At 30.1% G+C, this 21,619-nt stretch overlaps 2 protein-coding genes across 2 annotated transcripts in view; one reads left to right on the top strand and one right to left on the bottom strand.

The window, feature by feature from the left end:
• The window catches only part of LOC123300987, a 30,703-nt gene extending 17,337 nt beyond the window's left edge, over positions 1–13,366 (top strand). Inside the window, exons 2-5 of the mRNA XM_044883689.1 lie at positions 3,418–3,609; positions 8,414–8,572; positions 8,664–8,757; positions 12,330–13,366. Coding sequence (XP_044739624.1) covers positions 3,418–3,609; positions 8,414–8,572; positions 8,664–8,757; positions 12,330–12,680 — 796 coding nt within the window. The 3' untranslated portion in view covers positions 12,681–13,366. The remainder of the gene's footprint in view (positions 1–3,417; positions 3,610–8,413; positions 8,573–8,663; positions 8,758–12,329) is intronic.
• Positions 1–21,619, bottom strand: part of LOC123300986 (alpha-tocopherol transfer protein-like) — a 106,206-nt gene that overhangs the window by 79,542 nt on the left and 5,045 nt on the right. The gene's annotated exons all lie outside the window — the stretch shown is intronic.

The raw sequence follows: 21,619 nt of genomic DNA, 5'->3' as shown, positions 1-21,619 counted from the left end.
AATTTGTGTCTTTTTAAGAATACCGAGCAAAGCTCGGTCATCCAGATATTTGAATTTATATAAACATGCAAGTGAAGGATAAATAATCGATGCCAGAGCTTCCAGTGAAAAATTTTGGCGATAAAGGAGGCTGTTATGATTAATTTGCAATCATTTACATGTTAATGTTAGAGAAAATGTCGAATTAAAATTATTGAAAAACATTAATTAATTAAACTTAATGCATTAAAAATTGTAAAAATAAGAAATCAAATTCCACAAATATTATTTTTCAAATGTAAATTATCATACTTATTTATTTAAATTTGTAAGGCAATAATATTAAATTTTCAACGTAAGTCATAAATGCAATCCATACAATTATATATGCATAGTTCTATAATTTAAATAGTGTATCATTAACCATGGAAACGCCTCCTATAAAACTCACGCACGGTGCGAATATGTTAATATCAGTTATGTATGAGTGGCCATGTAAGAGTGATCTTTATTTGCTTACATGACGTAAACAAACAAACGATTGCGTAATCAGCACTGTCTATACATGGTATTTCAACAGTTAACTCAGTCAATTGATTATTTTCACTTGTTTTCATTTGTATTTATTGGATTTATTAGAAAAATGAAACTCATATTAGTCAACTGTATATTAGAAGGTTCAAATATGACTTGAAAGTAATCTTCCCTTTGCCTCTATCAATAAATTATTGTTTGCGAAGTTGAGTTAACTGTTCCTTGAAGATTCTTAAGAACAATTTTTCTTGGACTTAGTACTTATTGTATTTTTTCCGGACAAAAATCTTGTTTTTTTTTTGGTTTTAATTACTTAAAATAGGATATATATGTTTAACGAAACTGATGGGAAAATTTTTGAGGATTTTCTTTAAGAGTAGAATATTGAACACAAGAGACGTGAGAGTTTTCAGTAGATTTTTATACGGCAAAAACATAAATTTTTCCATCATTGAGGCACTATTGAATTCTTCTTAATTAAGCGGTAAAATTTCCTTTAAGTAAGTAATTATGTTTTTAATGAAACTGATAATTACTCGCTTGGACTTAGTACAATAACAATTCTAATTTATCCTTCAACTGCATTTCCATATAATAATTATACTTTTCGTAGACAAATAATAAAAATCGAGATAATCTATCTTGTAAATTCCCACTCTACTGATTTGCCTTATAAAAATTAGATATAAATTTCCACTTTGTTGGTAATGAAAATTATTAATTATGGAATTTTGAGATCATACAAATAAATGTAGTTTTATTACAATGTAGTTAATTAATTTATCGCCATATTGCATTCTATGGGTCAAGGATTTTAAACGCTGACCTTGAAGTAGAATGTTTAGTTTCTTTTAAAATTATTCTTTGATTTGCTTAATTAATTTCTAGTAAATAGTATAAGGTATAATTTAAATCTAGCAACAGTGTTAAGGTCATAGAAATTTTTAAGAATATTACCAGGGTTAAGATATATTAAATTGTTATAAAAAATATCTCTGTACAAAAATGGTTTCAATTACTTTTCGTTGTTTACTTTCGGAAAAAAGAAAAGTTGTAACATTTGGAGGGATTACCTATCTATTTGACTGTAACATCTTACCATAACCAAACGAATTTTGGTTCGCATAGAATGCAAGGGGGTTTTGACCATGAAGCATATAGGCAGGAGAACGATCGCTATAGAAAATATTGTCCCCGAAATATGGATAAAATAAGTGAGGCGCTGCGATCAATACGTAGTATCAATAAAAGCGGGCTGTTGTGCGCTAATTTCAAATGATATATCAATTTGTACATTATGCTAACAACAACAGCTAACTTCACAGATGCTACTTCTTGATGACAGCGCGGCTGGTGGCTTAAAAATGAACTATAAATTCTACAAATTTTTAGGGACAGGTACGCTAATGCTTTAGTACATAGCGATCTTTCTCCTGTTCTATAACCTTCATGGTTTTGACAATAAGACCCATTGTGATATTTAAAGGAGTCACTTAAAAAATAGCCACTATTTCTTTATTTGTTCAAAAACAGTAAAACCATTTGGTGGTGATTTCGACTCCAAAAGAATGAATGACCCATTGCAAAGGCACGGAAGTGACAGAAGTGGTGAAACCGCTCACCTGTAACAACCGCTATATTTTGCGTATAGAGGCCCTTAGATATCATATTTTTGGAACGATTGTACTCTGACTTTACCTGTCTTACACTACCACACGCATACGTACTAGATTAAAAGCTATGTTTAATGAAAAATTTGATAAGCGGCTGTAATATGATCATGTCTTTTCCTACTACTGTAGACCCTGGTTGTTATGTAGAACTGATAGGAAGAGAAAAATTTACAAAATTTCAAATGATTCCCTTTAAAGGTTGACGCCAGTATATCGATTGCTAGGTAAAGATACACTTTGGTGTCGGCTCCAAAATCTACTATTATTTTTTGAAAAATATATCTTAATATATATATTTCTTGTGTGCGTGTGTATGTGACTGAACTCCTCCTAGACGGCTGGACCGATTTCGATGAAATTTTTTGTGTGAGTTCAAGGGGATTGGAGAATGGTTTAGATTTACCATTCGGTCCACTACAACTGTTTTTGAGGGCTCCGTACCAAAAAAATGAAATTTCATTAAATGGTGGGAGCGCATATAAATCATATCACATTATGTATACTATGTGTACTATGTATTTTTAATAGTATTCAGGTATTGTCAATAGGCATTTATTAGAGCCATATGCGAGCGCAGCGAGCTCTACTATCAAAGGTCAGGCCAAAGGTCGAAGGTCAGGCCACTCCAATAAATAGGAGTTAAATTGGGGTTTAGCGGGATGGGTTTAGCGGACAGGCTAAACGTAGTATAGGTATTCATGAATTGGAGTTACGTTTTTACGGGACAACGTCCGTCGGGGCCGCTAGTATGTAAGTATAAAAATGTAATGTTGGTTTGTGTACGCTTCAAAAACTCAAAAAGTTCTGCATCGATTCAGCTCAAATTTTTACACGAAATACAACCCGCTTAGAGTATGGTTTTTATCTATTTTTACCTTCGGCGAAAGTGGGTTATGAAGGGAGAAGTGGGGATGAACAATCAATTATTTTCAAATATACTCAAGCAAGGTATCGAATAAGAGAGCATGACGTGTACATTACCTACATAACTAAAACCCCCGACGCAAGGGGACATGGGAGTGGAATGGAAGTGGGAATGAACAATCTGAACTCTTTAATCGGAAGGTTGTGAAATTTTATAAAATTTACAAGCTGTTAAACTTCTCATCTATTTTCATGCAATCATAATGTGCCACAGCGAAACGTGAAAGGGTACAGCTAGTTTATTATAAATATATAAATATTATTATTTATTTATAAATATTAAAATATATTTTTGTTTGAATTTCAGGTACGATAAACAAGTACATCTTCCCGAAATCGACGACGAGTTTTTGCTACTATTTTTACACGCATGTTATTACAATCATGATAAAACGAAAAAAGCAATTGAACATTATTTTACTATACGTGCCAATTCACCAGCGTTATTCTCCGATCGTGATCCATTGTCAGTAAAAACACAAAATGTTCTCGAATATGGGTAAGTAAACAAATAATTCTCTTTAAAATTGACAATTTTATAGCTTATCATATTCGTTAAACCGGTTTTAATTATAGCGCTTATAAACTTATTACCTTAGGCGATTACATGATATCTTTATGGATAAAATAATTATATTTAACTTGCTTGATACCCGCTCGCTTCACTGGGCTTAAAAGTAAAAACCACCGTTTTATAACCTCCAACTCTCTTGATCTCATTTATCCCCTTCCATAACAATCGAAGGGATTATTCATTAAGTATATCAGAAAATATGGCCATGAATTGTTTGATATCTACTATATAAATTTTTTTTAAATATATCTTTATAAATTATAGCTCATGTGTTATTCTGATGTATGAGCTATATTATTCTACAGTTTCATTCAAATCCATTCGTTAGTTTTTACGTGAAAGCTATGGAGCTTTCTTAAAGGATGTTTGAGAACTATGGCTTAAGAAAAAAATTTTAAAAGACCTTTTTTGTTCTAAATTTTCCAAATAACCTTAAAAATTTCCCGGAAGCATAATAATTAATTTTTCCAATTCTATTAAGAAAAATATCTTACTACTTTTCCGACCTGGTAACATACATATATATCATCAATAAAACAACTGCGCAAGTACAAAATATTGATTAGTTTTAAGCAAAAAAATACTCCTATGAGTTTTCTCAAGGCGCTTGGTTTTCAAAAGTTCTTGGCACTAACTAAAAATGCAATATTCGATTTTAAGAAAAATGTGCTATTTTTACAATCTCTGAGGGAATTCACAAAGCTAACGCAGCTCCTGCGTTTCGAACTTTTTTTAATGGATAAACTTACACCAGTAAATGACTAGATTCTAATCAATAATGTATTTGAGAATAAAAGGATCCAAATTCTTTGTTCTACTAAGTACTAAATTAAGTCCTACTGCATATTTATTTCGATTATCTGGCATCGCATCCTCCACATTTGAACGGCAATCGTCTTCTGGGGTCTAGCAAAATCAATCTTAAAACAGCAATAATTTCACATAACAATCTTTGCTTAACACGTCTTAGCTAAAGGAAGTCTTGAAAAATACATTTAAGTCAAGCTAAATTTTAATCAATATTAAAAATTTATGGATAGGCCTATTTTTGATAAACTTTAAATCAAGTAAATACACATTCCTAACATACCCATACACACCTGATGCATGAGAAATAATGGTCACCGGTCATTGCCTCATATTTCTAATCAATATATATTATTAACAATATTAAATAAGAAAAAAGAAAGTTTAATACAAATTTTATAATAAACGAATTTCAAGGTAAACACGTTTACCTTGAATGACCCTAAAACTTTTTTAATATATAATTCATAGTTCATTCCGCTTATTTTTATAATAGTCAAATTATTTGAAGACTATTATGATTTTTTTAGTCTTATTTGTTGTTTTATCAGTTGCCATAATTCATTTGGTGAAATTCATCATCAGATAATATTGACGTACCCAATGCAAATTAATCCAATGATTTATGAATCTAATGATGTATTATTGTCAAATTTTTTATAAATTAATAATTTATTTTGTCAAATTTATTTTTATGGATATTATGCAATTTATAAAATGAATACACGGTACAAAAGTTTGGGTTCCTTTAAAAATAAAAGCATTAATTCCCTCATACAGCAAGTGAAAACAAACAATTGACTGAGTTAATTGTTTAAATACCCTGTTTAGAAAGTGTAGAAAGTTTAAAAAAAGAACACAATTATGGCTGCCGAAAGGGGATTTATTTTGGTTCAAGATCATTCGTTGAATTTATCGGCAAATTGTCAACTTATCAACTTATCAGTTATCTTCAAATCTTGTATAGTTTTGGAGAAAATGGACCCCACAGTTTAATCCTAATTTACGCCTTTCCATATTATACAGTGATGTTCACGAAAAAATGTTTCAAATATAAGTTGATAATTTATTATATAAGGAACAATTTCCACATTTCCAATTGACCTATGTTGCTCATTTAACGAACTCAAAATCACTTTTTACGTCCTAAGCACGCTATAAAAATTTCAGCTTGATATCTATTTTCATTCTTAAGTTATCGTGTTTACGGAAGAACGGACGGACAAAAGGAAATGGACTAATAAAGTGATTTTACGAACACCCAGATTTGGTTCGTATCATCAATATTTTTAAACGTTACAAACTTGGGACTAAAATTAGTATACCTTGATTTCATATATATTTGCAGGGTATAATTAAGAAAGGTTTGTTCGCAAAAAAATTAGCTTTTCAGCTATCAAAAATTCTTGAACTTTTAAAGTAATTAAAATTTTGAGCATCCTGGAGTTCATTTTCTTCATCTTTCCGTAGGTATGTAACTTAAAAACTTCAATCCTATGCTTTTTATAGCTTGGAAAAATCAATGTACAAGCTGAACACTCAAAGCAGAAACGGAATTAAGTCTCTTGAGAGCTTTGAATTTTTTTTTTAAGCAAATGACAATGATTTTTGCTACATTTTTATTTTATTGTATGGGAAAATATATCTGCACGCTAAATAATTGACCTATTGAGCTATTAGACATCGAACATTCAAAGCAGTACATGATCGTCCATTACTTTTAAAAGAGTTCATCCACATCCTTTATTAGTTGGAACATACTAAATGCGGTTGTTAATATTAACAAAGGAAATATATATAACATCATTGATTCGTTTCGATGTGCGTTAAATTTAGTATTTTAGTCACGTATCAATTCTACCAAAAATACTACAAAAAAAGAGTGCGGAAAAATCAGTAAAAGAACGCATCAAACCTATGCCCAATGGTGTTCTAATGTGTTAAATCTCAATGTTATTATTAGTAAATAGAAATATTTACCAAAAGCAAAATTGCACGAAATTAGTTTTACCATAATTTATCTTCTGATAACTATTTCGAAAATTAAATATAAATTTTTTTAACGTAAATATTATTAAATTTAATTTAAATATTGCAATTGTTATTACCATAGTAACCTTATCTTTTTATATTACAAATGTGAAAGTAAGGATGTTTGTTTGTTACGCTTTCAAGCAAAAACTACCGAATGGATTTTAATGAAACAATATAGCTTATACATCAGAATAACACAAGAGCTATAATTTACACAGATATATTTAAAAAATAAAATAAAAATAAAAAAATTAAATTTAATCATCATCATTTTAATGCGCCATCTTTGAACCATAAATTAAAGATTTCTGTAAAAATTAAAAATGGTAAATGTAAAACAATTCAAGGCCATATTTTCTGATATACTCAATGAATTATGACTATTTTACACTTTAAAAAATTGAAAAATGTACATATATTTTAGCAGTGTTAAACAATCCCTTCGAGTGTAATGGATGGGTGATAAGTAAGATCAAGAGAGGTGGAGGCTAAAAAATAAGGCGGTGGTTTTTACTTTTAAGCTCAGTAAAGCGGGTGGATATTAAGCTAGTAGTACTATACATTTTGCTTCATACAAATATTTGCTAAGCTTATACAAATTTTGCGTAAAAAATAAGTTAGTTCCTAATTCAACATTTTTCCTATCTCAAACAAGTCAATTAAATAAATTGAATGGTGGGAGCGCGGATAAATGCATCAAACATAGGAAGATTTATGATTTTCACTATAATTAATTGTATGTTTAGCATTTATTAATTGCATCATTTAAAGATTTATATACTCAATTTGTTAATATTATGGTTTAATATTTCTTTTTTTTTTATAGAATTTAATATTTATGTATATGTATAATTTGTACTAAACAAAATGTCAAATAAAAAAAAATGGTTTTTTCTTTTTCAAATCGGAAAAAATTTTTGGAAGATTTGTTTTACACTTAGAACGACCTCTATTATGGATTCCAGACTCTCTACTAGCTTCAAGCGTAGTTTAATTTTAAATTTGTAACGTGTACAGAAAAAGTCCTTGTTCTTTATCTACAGACAATATAAACGTTAGAACTGCAATCATATTTATTTCAAGACAACAATAACCATTCACTAAAGTATTATTGTATTATGAAGAAAAAAAACTGTTGTGTGTACAAGACTTGGTTTGAATAATAAATTTTTCTTCTTTTACGCTTCTCATCTTAACAAACGCAGAAAAAATAAAAATTAACTTGAATTTCCTCGTTAGTTTTTGGTTATAACAATACATCAGGCTTTGAAAAAACACAAATTAGATACTAAAACAACTATTAATTGCTTCAAATTCAGAATTCAAAATTTTTGGAAAGTTATGGTTTATTATTAAAGTTTATAGGCAATATACCTTATATTATTGTTGTGCATTTGCATATAATGTCTAACTTTTAATCAAGCCATTGTTAATTTAGTACCATTCGAGCAAACATAGTCAAATTTGCCATACCTGCGAATTTAATAATGTATGAGAAAAATCGATAGAACTTTACACATAAATAAAACTCAAATTCCCTAATATTGTAACTACGTGATTTTTGTTCCGTTTTCAGGATATATTGGGTTTTTCAGTAAGTTACATATGAATGGTAATATGTACTTGACTACTTACAGACTGATATTTAAACAATGTATTAAATAAAGAGTCAAATACATTCAAGAGGTTTCATATTACTGAACAACCCTGTATTACGACAAGCTCAAACATTAGAAATTAAAAAAATTTTAAAGAAGAAAAATTTTTTTTACGAAACTGTTTCCGTTATAGTAAAACAATATAGCTAAATTTTTATAACAATACTATTTCAAATTCAAAATACGATTTTAGATAGTTCAACATTTCATTTTTGTATTTTCTTTTTCAGAAACTTTGCACCATTACCTAAAAAGACTGCCAAAGGATATAATATCCTATTATATTCACTTCATGATACAGACACAAGTCGATTTGTGTTTGCTGAAGGTATTAAAGCATTTTGTATGTTCAATGATGTTCGCCTATCTGAAGATGGTCTTAGCGATGGGTAAGTAGGCAGTCGATTAATGGACTTTATTTTCATTCTGTTAAATATTAATTCAACCGATTAATTATTTTGTATTTTTTTTTTTTTTCAGTTATATTGTATTATTCGATATGAAAGGATGTTCAGTTGGACATTTTGCACGAGTCACCTTACCAGCACTACGAACTTATATGGCATATATTCAGGTATAATATTAAATAAAATTCAGCATTTATTCAACCATCATCAGTAGAGATGAAACGTGTAGTGGTTTGACCGTATACCGGATACTGGATATTCGAATATACCGGATATTCGGCCCGGTAGTTCCACATTATTTCACTTGTCGTTGTAGTTCAAGTCAGATTATTTAGGAGTTCTGAAAAGAAAAAGCCCGACAGAAAATCATGATAGAGTATATAAAAAACTTTAACGACGAATCTTCTTCCGTCTTCATCACCTACTCACACGCGAAGCTCATGATACTTTTTGTGACTATTTCAATGAAATGGCAAAGGATAATAGTAGTGATTGTCACGATCAAGAAAAACAAAATCCAGTTGCTAACAAGATCGACTTTTTCTTAAAGGCGATCTCGAATCGATCGCAACCACGACCCATACATTTGGTGGTCAGTTAATTTGAATCAGTACCCGCAGTTGTCAAGATTTGTTAAAATTTATCTTTCTGCAACTGGCAGAAGCGAATTATCATCAAATTGTGGTGAATGAATACCAAATTTTCCGCATTTTGACCGGATATCCGTTTCATCTCTAACAAGCAGTTCAACTGTTCAACTGTTCAACTATAAAATTAAAGATTAGTGAACTCATAATGCGCTCTCAGAAATTTAAAAACACACACTCGATGAGAAATGTATGGCGTTTGAAAAGGGCTATCCACCAGAAGTATTGTGGGTATCGCCAACCAGTATGGACCAGACCGCCATAACTATTGCTAATGTTACTATTCCCTAAATGGTCAAATCAGTATGGCGTTCACACCGATATTGATGTAGTGGTATCTACAAAACATTTCTTACCGTGCATAAGAATCCTTAAACTTGGTATAAAATTTCATTGCAAATCCCTGACCCTAATATACATACAAGACTTGTCCATAATTAAGAAAGAGTTTTATTAATTTTGGATATTTATAAGATCTTTTATTTCAAGATAGATCGAAGCCTTACAGTCATGTATATACGTGTTAAATATTTAATTAAAGATACAGGGTATCTTTTATAAGTTGACATTGGCTCGATAAATTAATTTAATCGAGGTTGATACTTCAAACGAAAACTGTTGTTTCAAAGGCACACATCTTATGCCGGCATCAAATTCCATCTAATTTTTAAGGATTAATTAAAACTCCACTCTGATTCATAACTGACAAACATTAAATAAAAGCTTGAAACTAGAAAGTTGTTCTTTATAAATACACAAACATTTTTTTGTAATAGCCGTATAGTTTAGACAGTAATTGAAAGCAAAAATCTAGCTTTTTGTGTGTTTGTTCATACAATTTGAAAAAAACAGTCTTTATAGAAAAACAAACCACTTTTATTGGATTTATTGTAAAAAAATTTTCGAAGAGTGTCTAGATTTGATACGAAAAAACAATTTTGGGTAAAACTTGCCAGTCAATTTTTGCCTAAACTGTACGGTTTGCGGGAAAATGTTTCGAACAAAAAATGTTACATTTTTAATCAATAACAACTTTCCTAATCTATCGATTACATACAAAAAGCCACCCTGTATACTGCACTCCACGGCTGTGTTGAGCTCTGCTTGGTCGTTTTTTCTAAAATCATAAATCACATTGACTTGCATAGAACTAAGTTTTCTTGAATATTCTAGGCAAAAATTTTTCTCCAATTATATTTTTAAAGTTAGTATATTTTAGTTCGGGTGCATTTTAATTTTTATTCAAGTTTTTACGATGAAGTGAAAATTAAATATAACAAAACTTTTTTATTTATAGAAAAACCGATTTCCATCAAAATTTCTAAGAATTAATGTAACAAAAAAACCATTTTTAATTAAGTAGTCGCACGTCATGCTATTTCATTAACATAGTAGTCGTAACAAGTAAATGATTACTTTTCAACTCAAAACAAAAATAAAATTGTGAACAGAAATAAGTATAATAAATTCGGATGCTCATATCCGGACACGAACAAAAACTATTTAGAGTCATTACACGGAATATAAAATAAATCATTAAATACTTATTATGTAACCTAAAATTATGGTTAATTTTTCATTTACAAATGAACTTAGGGAACAAAAATAAGAAAACCAAGTGCGCTTCCAAAAAAAGAAAATCGGGGCAATTGATCCCTTCAAAAAGTACGGAATTCAACTAATTTGAGTAATTTGCTAATAAACTGTAGTCCTTAGTCATAGTGATGACCGGCTCAGTGGTCGTGCGAATTAAATCTTCTTTAAAACGTTCGACTACTGACTACGAGGTTGCGGGTTCGAATCCAACCAGCGGCGTGAACAAATATAATTAATGTGACGTAAATGAATGTGATGTAAAATTAATCGCACTGTCGTCGCTGGGATGAGAACGAAATAACCGACTCCACGAAAGATTAAAAAATAATGATGTGAATGGCCTCTGTTATAGATAGATATCTCAAAAACGGAGGTTAGACCCCATTATTATTATTATTAGTCATAATAAATATACAATCGGATCTCACGTAGCTAAACCAAATCTAAATGGTAGTTATCTCAAAAACTTTTTTAAAATTTTCTCGATTTTTTTTGTCTCCGATTCGCATATAAATCCGACCTATAGTAATTTTCCCTCAAAAATACAAACATCGAATTTCTTTGACAGTTGGGCGACTTGTATCTAAGATATCGACTAAAATTGTGAATAATGAAGAGACGATATCTCGAAACAATTTCTTCGATCGATACTCCAAAAACTTGACGTTCAATCGCAAAATGAAATATATTTTCGTCTCTTTGGATTATTTAGAATATTAAGGTCTCAAAAAACATGAAAATCAACCTCATTTGAATATTAGATATACATATTTCAGGTTTATTTAGGTTGTGCGGTAAATAAGGAATTGACTATGACTCGAGTTTAACCTCATGATAACCAGCCACTTAGTTCATTTTTACAGCACTTGAAAACTTTTGTCCCATATATGGGACATTCATATTTCATTTTAACTCACAAACTATGATATTTTTTGTGCCATGTACGGGACATTTTAAAAAACTATTAAGTTAACTTTATTTTTAAACGTTCAAATTATCGGGTAGTTCGAGTATAATATAAAACTCAAAATTTAAGAAAAACAAAATTTTTTCCATCTGTCAATTGGACTCAATGGTTGTAAAATATTTTGTCTCATATATGGGTCATAAGTTATCATGAGGTTAAATAAGGCTTTAATGAATTGAAGACTTCTATAAAACTGGCATTTTATTTGCATTTTGCATTTTATTAGCTTTAGATTCCTTTTATAATAAAAAATAGGCAGATTTGAAAACGAAAATTCATTAAAAATTAGGATAAATCATGTGCAAACTAAATCCCGATATTTCGTATATTTTCCAAAAGTGGGGGATCATATAATTATTAACAATTCAAAATGTAAATGATTCTATTAAAAATATTTGTTACGTAACATATTTCTATAAATTACCTCTTATAAATATGAAAAAATTGATTAAATAATTAATTTAAGATTTGTTTCCTAAAAAACAAGCATTGGCACGCAATTTTCCTAATTTGTTTTTATTTTTTCTAGGACGCACATCCCGCTCGGTTAAAAGAAATCCACATTTTAAACACTGCCGCCTTTATTAATCATGTGATGCGATTAGTTCAGCCATTAATACAATCAGAAATGATGAATATATTAAAATTCCATCGAGAGCTACCACCAGACGAACATATACCGTTAGAATTATACCCAAGTGATTATGGCGGTAAAGCACCATCTGTAAGAGAGTTACATATGGAAACTAGAAAAATAATGGAATCATATCCATATCGTGATTGGTTAATACGTACAGGTGAAGAATTGAAAGCTGATGATACAAAACGTCCAAAGAAAAAATCATCATGGGGATTCTTTGGAGGAACGGATATTGATTAAAATCTACAAAATTATATTTTGGTTATGCTATTAATTATGAAAATTGTTTTAGAACTTATGTTTATAATTTTCATTTTTCATTTTATAGGTATAAACCTAGTGCACATTTTTTGGACTTAGTAGGTAGTTCTAAGCCCCTCTAATTTTTATTTATCCTGCTAGATTAAAATTGATGAACATTTGTTTCTTCAGAAAATAATCGAATCAACAAAACGATGTATTTTCAATCCAATTTGCCTTTTTGTTGCGTAACGGGGAAAAGACAGAAATATCGAGGCATCGAATATCTTACTAGAATCAGCTAAAAGCAAATATTTATCAATTTTCCAAAGTACATCTAAGTAATTTCGTTTTATGTCCACAAAATGTACGCTAACTTTATGCCTATTGGTATTTTTTGTTTGTAAAAGTAATTTTTACCCTCTAAAATGGTGGATAATTTTTTTTAATGGTTCAACATATTATTATTAATAGCATTTTAGATCCGGTCCTTTTTTGATTAATTTAATCAGTGAATTAACGGATGTAATAATCAATTAATAAAAGGTCCCATATGAAAGCTCGAACTTTGACCGCATATAAATTAAAATATTTATTGATCAGCTTATCATCACGGAAACCTATACTGTTGATTGACACGTGGAAATTAATTTAGATGGCGGATGCTAAAAAATGGTCTTTGTTCACGAAACATTTTAAGGTGATCACGTGTTTCAACGAGCTATTGAGTGTGATTTGATGCCATTAAAATTTTCTCGGCACAATAAATGTTTTCAAGGACATAGAACCCAATTTATGCGGGGTTAAGTTATTGAAAACTAAATGATATCTCATAAACAAGTTGTTTCATTTAAATTTAAAGTTCGAGTTTTCTGAATGGAAAACCTTTTAGAAACAATGTATATTTTTCTTACATTGTTTGAAGGATTATTTTACCTATAATTATGTTATTTGATCGTAGGATAGTGAATATGAATGAAGGCTTTTTCGTATTTATTAACTAAATATGAAAATATGGAAAAAGAGATAACAAAAAGTGAAATTATTATCAAAATCGGCCAAGAAATACGGATGATATAAGCATTTTAAATGATTAATTAGGCATTCAGATATATGCTGTGACGTCAGAGACTACTACGGCCATATGCTAGAAAGAGATACAAACAAATCTTTGAAGGCTTTTATCTTGGTTGTTTTCATATAGTTATTCGAAAAATAATTTTCTCTGCTGTTTTACACATGAATGAATTTTTAGTAAAGCAAAAAAATCATGCATATTCACTATTGTAAAATCAATGATTAAGGTTGATTAAGGTCGTAGAATTGGATCTTAATTTGTGTACTTAATATTAGACAAATTTTAATTATAAAAAAATAAATAATATTTTCAGATTATACGCTTTTTTTTTGTACCGTTTCTTCATCATTCCAACCCTGAAACAAATGGGGTGTGTTTTTCAAAATCAAAACTAAATTGAATTGAATTGAATGTTCACTAAGCTTTGCACAAACCTATTCTAAAAAGGAAATTTATTGAAAATATTAAGAAAATCACACACAAAAAGATTCATCAACGATGGGAAAATACCTTTTGAGATATTGCCTAAAATCCAGTAAGAAAAGATTTATATCAGAGCGATTCGATGGTTGTCGAATCGTTAAATGAGCTGGATTTTTTTGTTTTTGCACTCGTTAATCATTTCAAGTACTCAAACACACATCGCCCTAAATACAAATTTTTGCATTCTTTACTCGAAAACATGAATCTTGAATCATCAAACGTAAAAAAAGTACTGCTATAAAAACACAACTAAGTTTGAACGAAAAACTTCATCTAATAAATTTAAATAATAAGTTTATTAGAGAAACATGTTAGTTTTTACAGATGCTCTCCTAATATTCTAGACATAATTACTATTTTTAATACACGTTCTCCTAAAATTAATTTAGGAACTTTTGATTTTTTTTACCACTTTTCTGCGAAATTTAATGTTTGTTGTTTTTATCCACGAGAACAGAGTAACCACGGGCTACGGAAACTAGGGGAGCAGAATTCTTTACCGGTCGAGCTAGTCATATATATTTAAACTAGCAAATCTTGTTTATAAAGGTATATATCTATCTATAAGAATGTATGCGGCCAGTTTGATCATTTACTGCAAAGGTGCCCCTCCTTTGCTTTCAAGATGCTCTTATAGCTTTAATAAACTTGAAGATATTCTTGGGCAACACTTATTTCACTTGAACGGAGATACCTGTAAGATTGATTTTGAGAATATTGAGTTTACAATGAGCAGTAAGTATCGTTCAATGATTTTATCCTAGTTGCAAACGCTTTAAAGCCTTTTTCCATTAAAAATTTCCCTTGGGAAAATTTGAAATTGTTATCATTATTATATTAGTAATATTAGTATTAAAATCAAAGCAAATGTGTTGAATACATGTATCTTACCGACCTTGATGTATGTACGGATATCATAAGCACACAGCGAAAGTGAATATCGAAAGTTACGAACATGTCAGCGTGCAATGAAAAGATCAATGCTAAAAATAAATCTATTACGAAAAAAAAAAAAAATTCACCACAATAAGAAATAAACCAATAATTAAAAATGGCATTGGCATAAAATGGCATAAAAATGGAACGCTTGGAATGGATGTGGGCAGGACAGGTTGCAGGTTTAAAGACGATCGTTGGCCACTAAAAAGTTCTGTATGAACACCGTATAGCAATACAGGGAATCGAGGAAGACAGTTGAAGCGGTGCCTTGACGATTTCGTCATGGATTGGAAAACCTTAGGGGAAGCCTTTATCCAACAATTGGGATGTTAGGTTATTATTAATTGAAAAAAAATTAAAATAATGACAATCTCATTACGAAGTTAGCCGTTTCATATTGAAATAAAGTAAAAATACTTTCAAAGAATTTCCTAACGATTGGAACAAGTACAGCTAAATATTTGTATTTACAATAGAATGGGATTGAATTTAAAATATGAATTCATTGATACAAAATCACTGAAGTTAAATAAACACAAGTGAAAAGAAACAATTGACTGAGATAATTGTTGAAATACCATGCATAGTCAGTGTTGATTTCTTTATCACATTACACATACAAACATGTGACACATACATAACTGATAATCAAGTATAGTACATATTATAAAATTTCCACCTAATTGGCGCCCTCACGGATAAACAGTGATGTTTACGAAAAAATGTTTCAAACAAAAGTTGTTTAATTTTTGATAAGGAACATTTTTTACATTTAAACTTTTGTTCTATCTCTAACGGTTTACAAGATGGGTCCTACGGACCCAAGCCCCAATTGACCTATGATACTCATTAACGAACTTGACCTCACTTTTTACGTCCTGAGTACGCTGTTTTGAGTTATCGTTCTGACAGACAGACGGACAGACAGACAGGCGAACAGAAAACCGGAAATGGACTAATTAGGTGATTTTATGAACACCTATGACAAAATTTTTTTCCTAGCATCATTATTTTTAAGCGTTACAAACATGGGACTAAACTTAATATACTATGTATATTTCATATATACATGGTATAAAAATCATTACTTCTATGAAAGAGATTGATTTTAGTTTAAAGTCATGCATTTCATTGCTGGAAAATAAAATTCTACTTAGTTGAAATATATAATCGTGTAAATAAAGCGAATCGATGAATTTAAAGAAAATTTCTTTGCATTTGCTTTAAGGTAGTACCTACACGAAAGTGATATTCCAAGAATTTCTCAAAACTCAGAATATAAAACATTTAATTCATAATACACTTGCTGTTAAAATTAGAAGATGATTTACCATGCCATACATGAGATATTAGCAATTAAAAGTGACGCAATTTGTACGTGTACATGGGAGAAGTGTATAAAAATACACAAATTTACAAATATTATATTTATTTACCAATGAATGACGTCCACCATCTCTATGAAAAACTAATATAATGTAGAATACTATATTTAGAAAATATATAAATAAAAATAAAAATTATTTACCATATAGTTTCGATAAAAAACTTAAATAAATAACTCGTTTTAGCGATGATTTTTGTGGAAAAGATATGAAGACTAATGTTAAAGGCATATGTCATAGTGTGTGTGTTTATATGTATACTAGAATCAGTAGTGAGGAACTACAGTCTTTTGAAAATAATATATGGTATATGTATAATAGTCATAGCACAGTTAATGCACTGAATGATAGTATTAGTCCAAAACTTTTTGACTGGACGGTCGCGGAGGAACTACCTTAAATAGAGTATTTGAACTACATCAAGATTGTTGTTACTAACTTACAAAAAGTTTGAAATAAACTAAATCAATAGTAATCCCACTTCAATCACTTTCACCACTCAACCCCGTACGGTAGTTGTATCACAATCGTGGCACCATTCGCCATATTTGATCTCGCGATGAGGTTGAGACAACCTTATATTGATTGGTACAAATAATTTTTTTCCATTGTTATTATTATTATTTAAACAAGAACCGAAACACCCGGTATACGTGAATATGAATTAAAACTTGTTGCTTCATTCACCACACAGCCCACAACAATACAAACACAGTAAATACAACAATAAATAATATGATCATAGAATTTTCTATAATATAAATTAATTAATTAACCAATCACTTAACAGCGTGCCTAACTATAGTACACCGAACTGGAGCTATCACAAGGCTACTAGGTTGTAGGCTACAACAAATAAATTATATCAATGAATGAAAAATTGATACTAAACTGCCTGGCCATAGTGTGTCTATCTGTCATTAAAGTTCACAGGTCACCACCACACTGTGAGCTTGTAAGCGTTCATTAGCTAGTCAGTTGAGATAATAATGCTTTTAATTAATAAATTATAGTATTTTATTTATTCAATAAGAGTATGTATTGTATCCTTACTAATATAAAACTGAAGAGCTTGTTTGGTTGAACGCGGCTAATCTCAGGAACTACTGGTTCGAATTGGAAATTTTTTTAGTATTGGATAGCTCATTCTTTGTGGATGGCTATAAGCTATATAACAGCACGCGCTAGCAATTAGCCACCCGCTTCGCTAAACGATTTCGTAAACTACTGAATGGATTTTAATGAAACTTTGCAATAACGTTGCTCATACGTCAGAATAAAACATAGACTACAATTTATAAAGATACTAGGGATTACCCGTCCGCTACGCTGGATGATTTGAAAAACTACTGACTGTATTTTAATTATGACAAGTAGAGCTTAGAAAAAACTATCTTGGTTGACACACAAATTGATAACGTATCCAGCGGTAAGCAGCAACTAAAACACGCACCAAAATAGCGCTAGCGTAGCAAAACGTGAACTTCTCTATTCTTGTTTAGATTTTTATCCTACTCTTATTACTTTGTGTTTGATGTAAACTTCTTTATCCTTCTTTAACAGCTTTTTTAGATCTTTATCTTCTTCTTATTATTACTTTGAATACTTCATTTATTACACATTTTCTACATCACTTGCTAACGTGGCACCACGGAGATGGTTCCCCTTAGCTCCACCCTCCATAATTTTATTGAAACTTTACGATAATACAGCTACTACATCAGAAAAACTATCTGATGAATTTATAGGGAAAACAATTATTATTATTTTAATCTACGTGCTTTAAAACGAAAACAGTTTTTTTCACCCGCTTAGTACTAGTATTCATTCTTCCTTCCATTCTAATAAGTATACATTTCCATTCCATTCTAATAAGTATACATTCTAACTTTCAGAAAAAAATCTATAGACGAATTTTTTCTCCAAATTTGATCGCTTTAACCCCTTTAACATTATCGGATATGCCTAGTATAATGTTATGTGATCAATACACTTACTATTCGAAAGCCCCCATAAATTTGTTACCTTCTATTTTTATAGTTTCGGAAAGTTTAAAAACAACAATTCTCAATAAATTTTCTCAGTAACTATACGATCTAGGGAAAATATGAGTAAATTATATCGCTTCTAAAGGCCTCTGAAAGCAAAATTGTTGCGGCTGTTGCAGGACACAGGCTAGGATACAGTGTATCGCGACTATTGTCTCATCTTCTTTGACACTCCAGCTCTTGCCATGTGGAGATGGACTCACTTCAGCCAACTTTTCTTTGATGACCTCTCCGACCTAAAGTCCGTTGATATCAAATCACTCCTGCTATTCATTTAACAGCTCCAAATCGTCCATACAGTAGTGATCGGGGATAGACAAACCCTATTTTCGGTATTAGCACGAAATCTTTGGTCTAAGTGTGTCCCACCCAGAAGCCCCACCCAGAGAACAGCCACTCTTATCCAACCTGGCCTTAAATATGAATAGTACTTCGGAATGGTACCGAGATGATCATATTTTTTTCAAGTTGTGATCGATTAATTTTTGGAGAAAATGACAAAGCCTAAAAATCACAAAAAACATATCCCATTTTTGAAATCTAAGTGCCTTCTCTTAAGTACCTTCTTGAAATATCAGTACCTTCCCCAAAAATGGGAAATAGGAGATTAAACTAATAATAATTTGCTTTCATGAAAAATTTAAAACACAAAACACTAAATCTGAAAGTAGAATTTGCATTTAGCTGATTAATTTTAATGAATTTGGTAAACTGAGATAGTAACTCTAAAAATCACAAATTTGGTGTATTTATATTCCCCATATACGGAGCTTTTTAAAACTGAATAATAATACTTAAGGTTTTTGTATAGAAATTATATGAGGCCCTAACCAGATATTTTGAATAGCAATCCAATCCACATTTGTTGAAACTTTGCAAGAAAAAATCAGAGAGGACCGGTGAAATGGCATAAGGTAAGATGTAGTACTTCGAGAAAAATGTAGGGCGGGTACAAAAGTAACGGCAGGTCGAAAGTAACAAATGCTCTGTAGGTTTATCTAACAGTCGGAAAAAAGCTACACTGCCGTCAAATGATAGCCGATGCCGCCCTCTTTATTTGCAATCCGTCGGCGCGCGCGCCCGGCCTTTCAGGTTTTATGAGAGGACAATACGTGATTTTACAAGTCAAAAGTAGGATTCTTAAAGTTTACTTATTTGATATTTACGCCGTATTAATAGCCTGATATTAATCTGAGTGTTTGCATATTATTTCTTGATTACATTGATTGTACAGTGTTTTAATTTGTTTTTGCTTACCACCATCCGTTTTAAGGTTATCTTTATTGTTTTTGCAAAAATGTGATAGGGAACAAAAGTAACATAGCTCTGTGGGTACACAAGTATCATGTTAGTTACAGAAGAGAGTACACAAATACACAAGTAAAATGATACGGCTGATATTGAATAATCTGATTAGAATATGTGATTGTCATATAATAATACATTTCATTACTTAAAGTAAGAAAATTTCTTTCGAGGAGTTAACAATATTGATTTTTTTCATAAAATATATAATTTTTGAATGCAAATGTTTATTTTTCTTGTTAATATAAAATTTTCTAATAAGTCATTTGTGGATTTATTATATCGTAGCATATTTATTTCAAACCCCTTTGACCACGTTAGCGGGTCGAAAGTAACAACTTACGAATTTTTTCTATGTGATTCATACAAAAAATCAAAAAATACAATTATAAAGAAAATGAAGATACTAATGTAAAGAGCATGCACGGAATTTATATATAGATATAATAATTTCATCAAAATACTAACATCTAATCAAGGTGAACGTACAAAGTGTTACTTTTGTACCCGGTCTCCCCTACTTAGAGAAAAATGTACCTTGAATTATTCCGTATTATAACTGCAGATATTCTTCATATTCACTGAAAGTTTTTATTCACTGAAAGCATTCTTATTGAAATGAGAGTATTTTATTATATATATGTAGGTCGGAATACCTCTAATAAAATTTTTGGGAAAATAGTAAAAAATTTTGATTATTTTATTTATTTTTATTTACAAGCTGATAATTTCGTATTGTTTTATAAATCATAATAAACGTAAGTCATTGATTATTGGCGAGTAAGTAGTTTAAATATGCAAAGTAATTTGCCTTGAATCTAACAAAATAATTTACCATGATACACAGAAATAACATGCATTAAATTTTACAATAATATGCATGAAATTTTTTTCGTATTTGTTGACAAAATATGAAAATACCGTAAAAAAAGTTGATAAAAAGTGAAATTAAAATTAAAATCGATCCAGAAATACGGATGATATAAGCATTTTAAATTTTAGACAGACATTAGACAGAGATATCCAACAGATACTGTGACGTACCACCATAACTATTCCAAGTTAAATTCTATTTTGCTAGAAACAGATGAAAACAAATCTTTGAAGGCTTTTATCTTGGTTGTTTTTATTCGGAAAATAGTTTTTCTATGCCATTTGTAACACGAGTAAGAATTTGTTAAAGCAAAAAAAAAAAACAAAAAAGTAGGTAATGGGAAATTGAGATACTTCGCATATTAGACATACAATATAAATAAATCCTGGAAATATGGTGGAAGCATTATAAAACTAAATTGATTTTTCCTTTCCATGCCTTGAAATACATGCGCCTTTTATTCTTAAGGAGACATTTTTTGATTAACAAAGTATCCAAAAATCACAAAAAATTCTTAGGTCGCCGAGCTTTTTATTATTATTTTATCGTTCAAAGTTGGCTGAAAAAATGATGATTCATATAGGTTATCCTTTTCAATTGCATATTTCTATATCAAAAAATTTAGAGAGTGTGATAAAAAACTATCTAAAATATTTATACAATCTTGCAGTTTATAATAATACCATAAAAATAAAAAATTGTCGATGATATAAAAACAAACTTATAATTTAATTATGAGTTCATCGAAGATTCATCATTTGATGAACAGAGACGACTGTAGTTAGAGTATTGATGATTGAAGAGCGATATCTATATAATCAAATTTA

The sequence above is a fragment of the Chrysoperla carnea genome, chromosome 5 (assembly GCF_905475395.1).
Source record: "Chrysoperla carnea chromosome 5, inChrCarn1.1, whole genome shotgun sequence".
NCBI classification, from domain to species: Eukaryota; Metazoa; Arthropoda; class Insecta; order Neuroptera; family Chrysopidae; genus Chrysoperla; species Chrysoperla carnea.
This window is presented reverse-complemented; position numbering and strand designations above follow the sequence as displayed.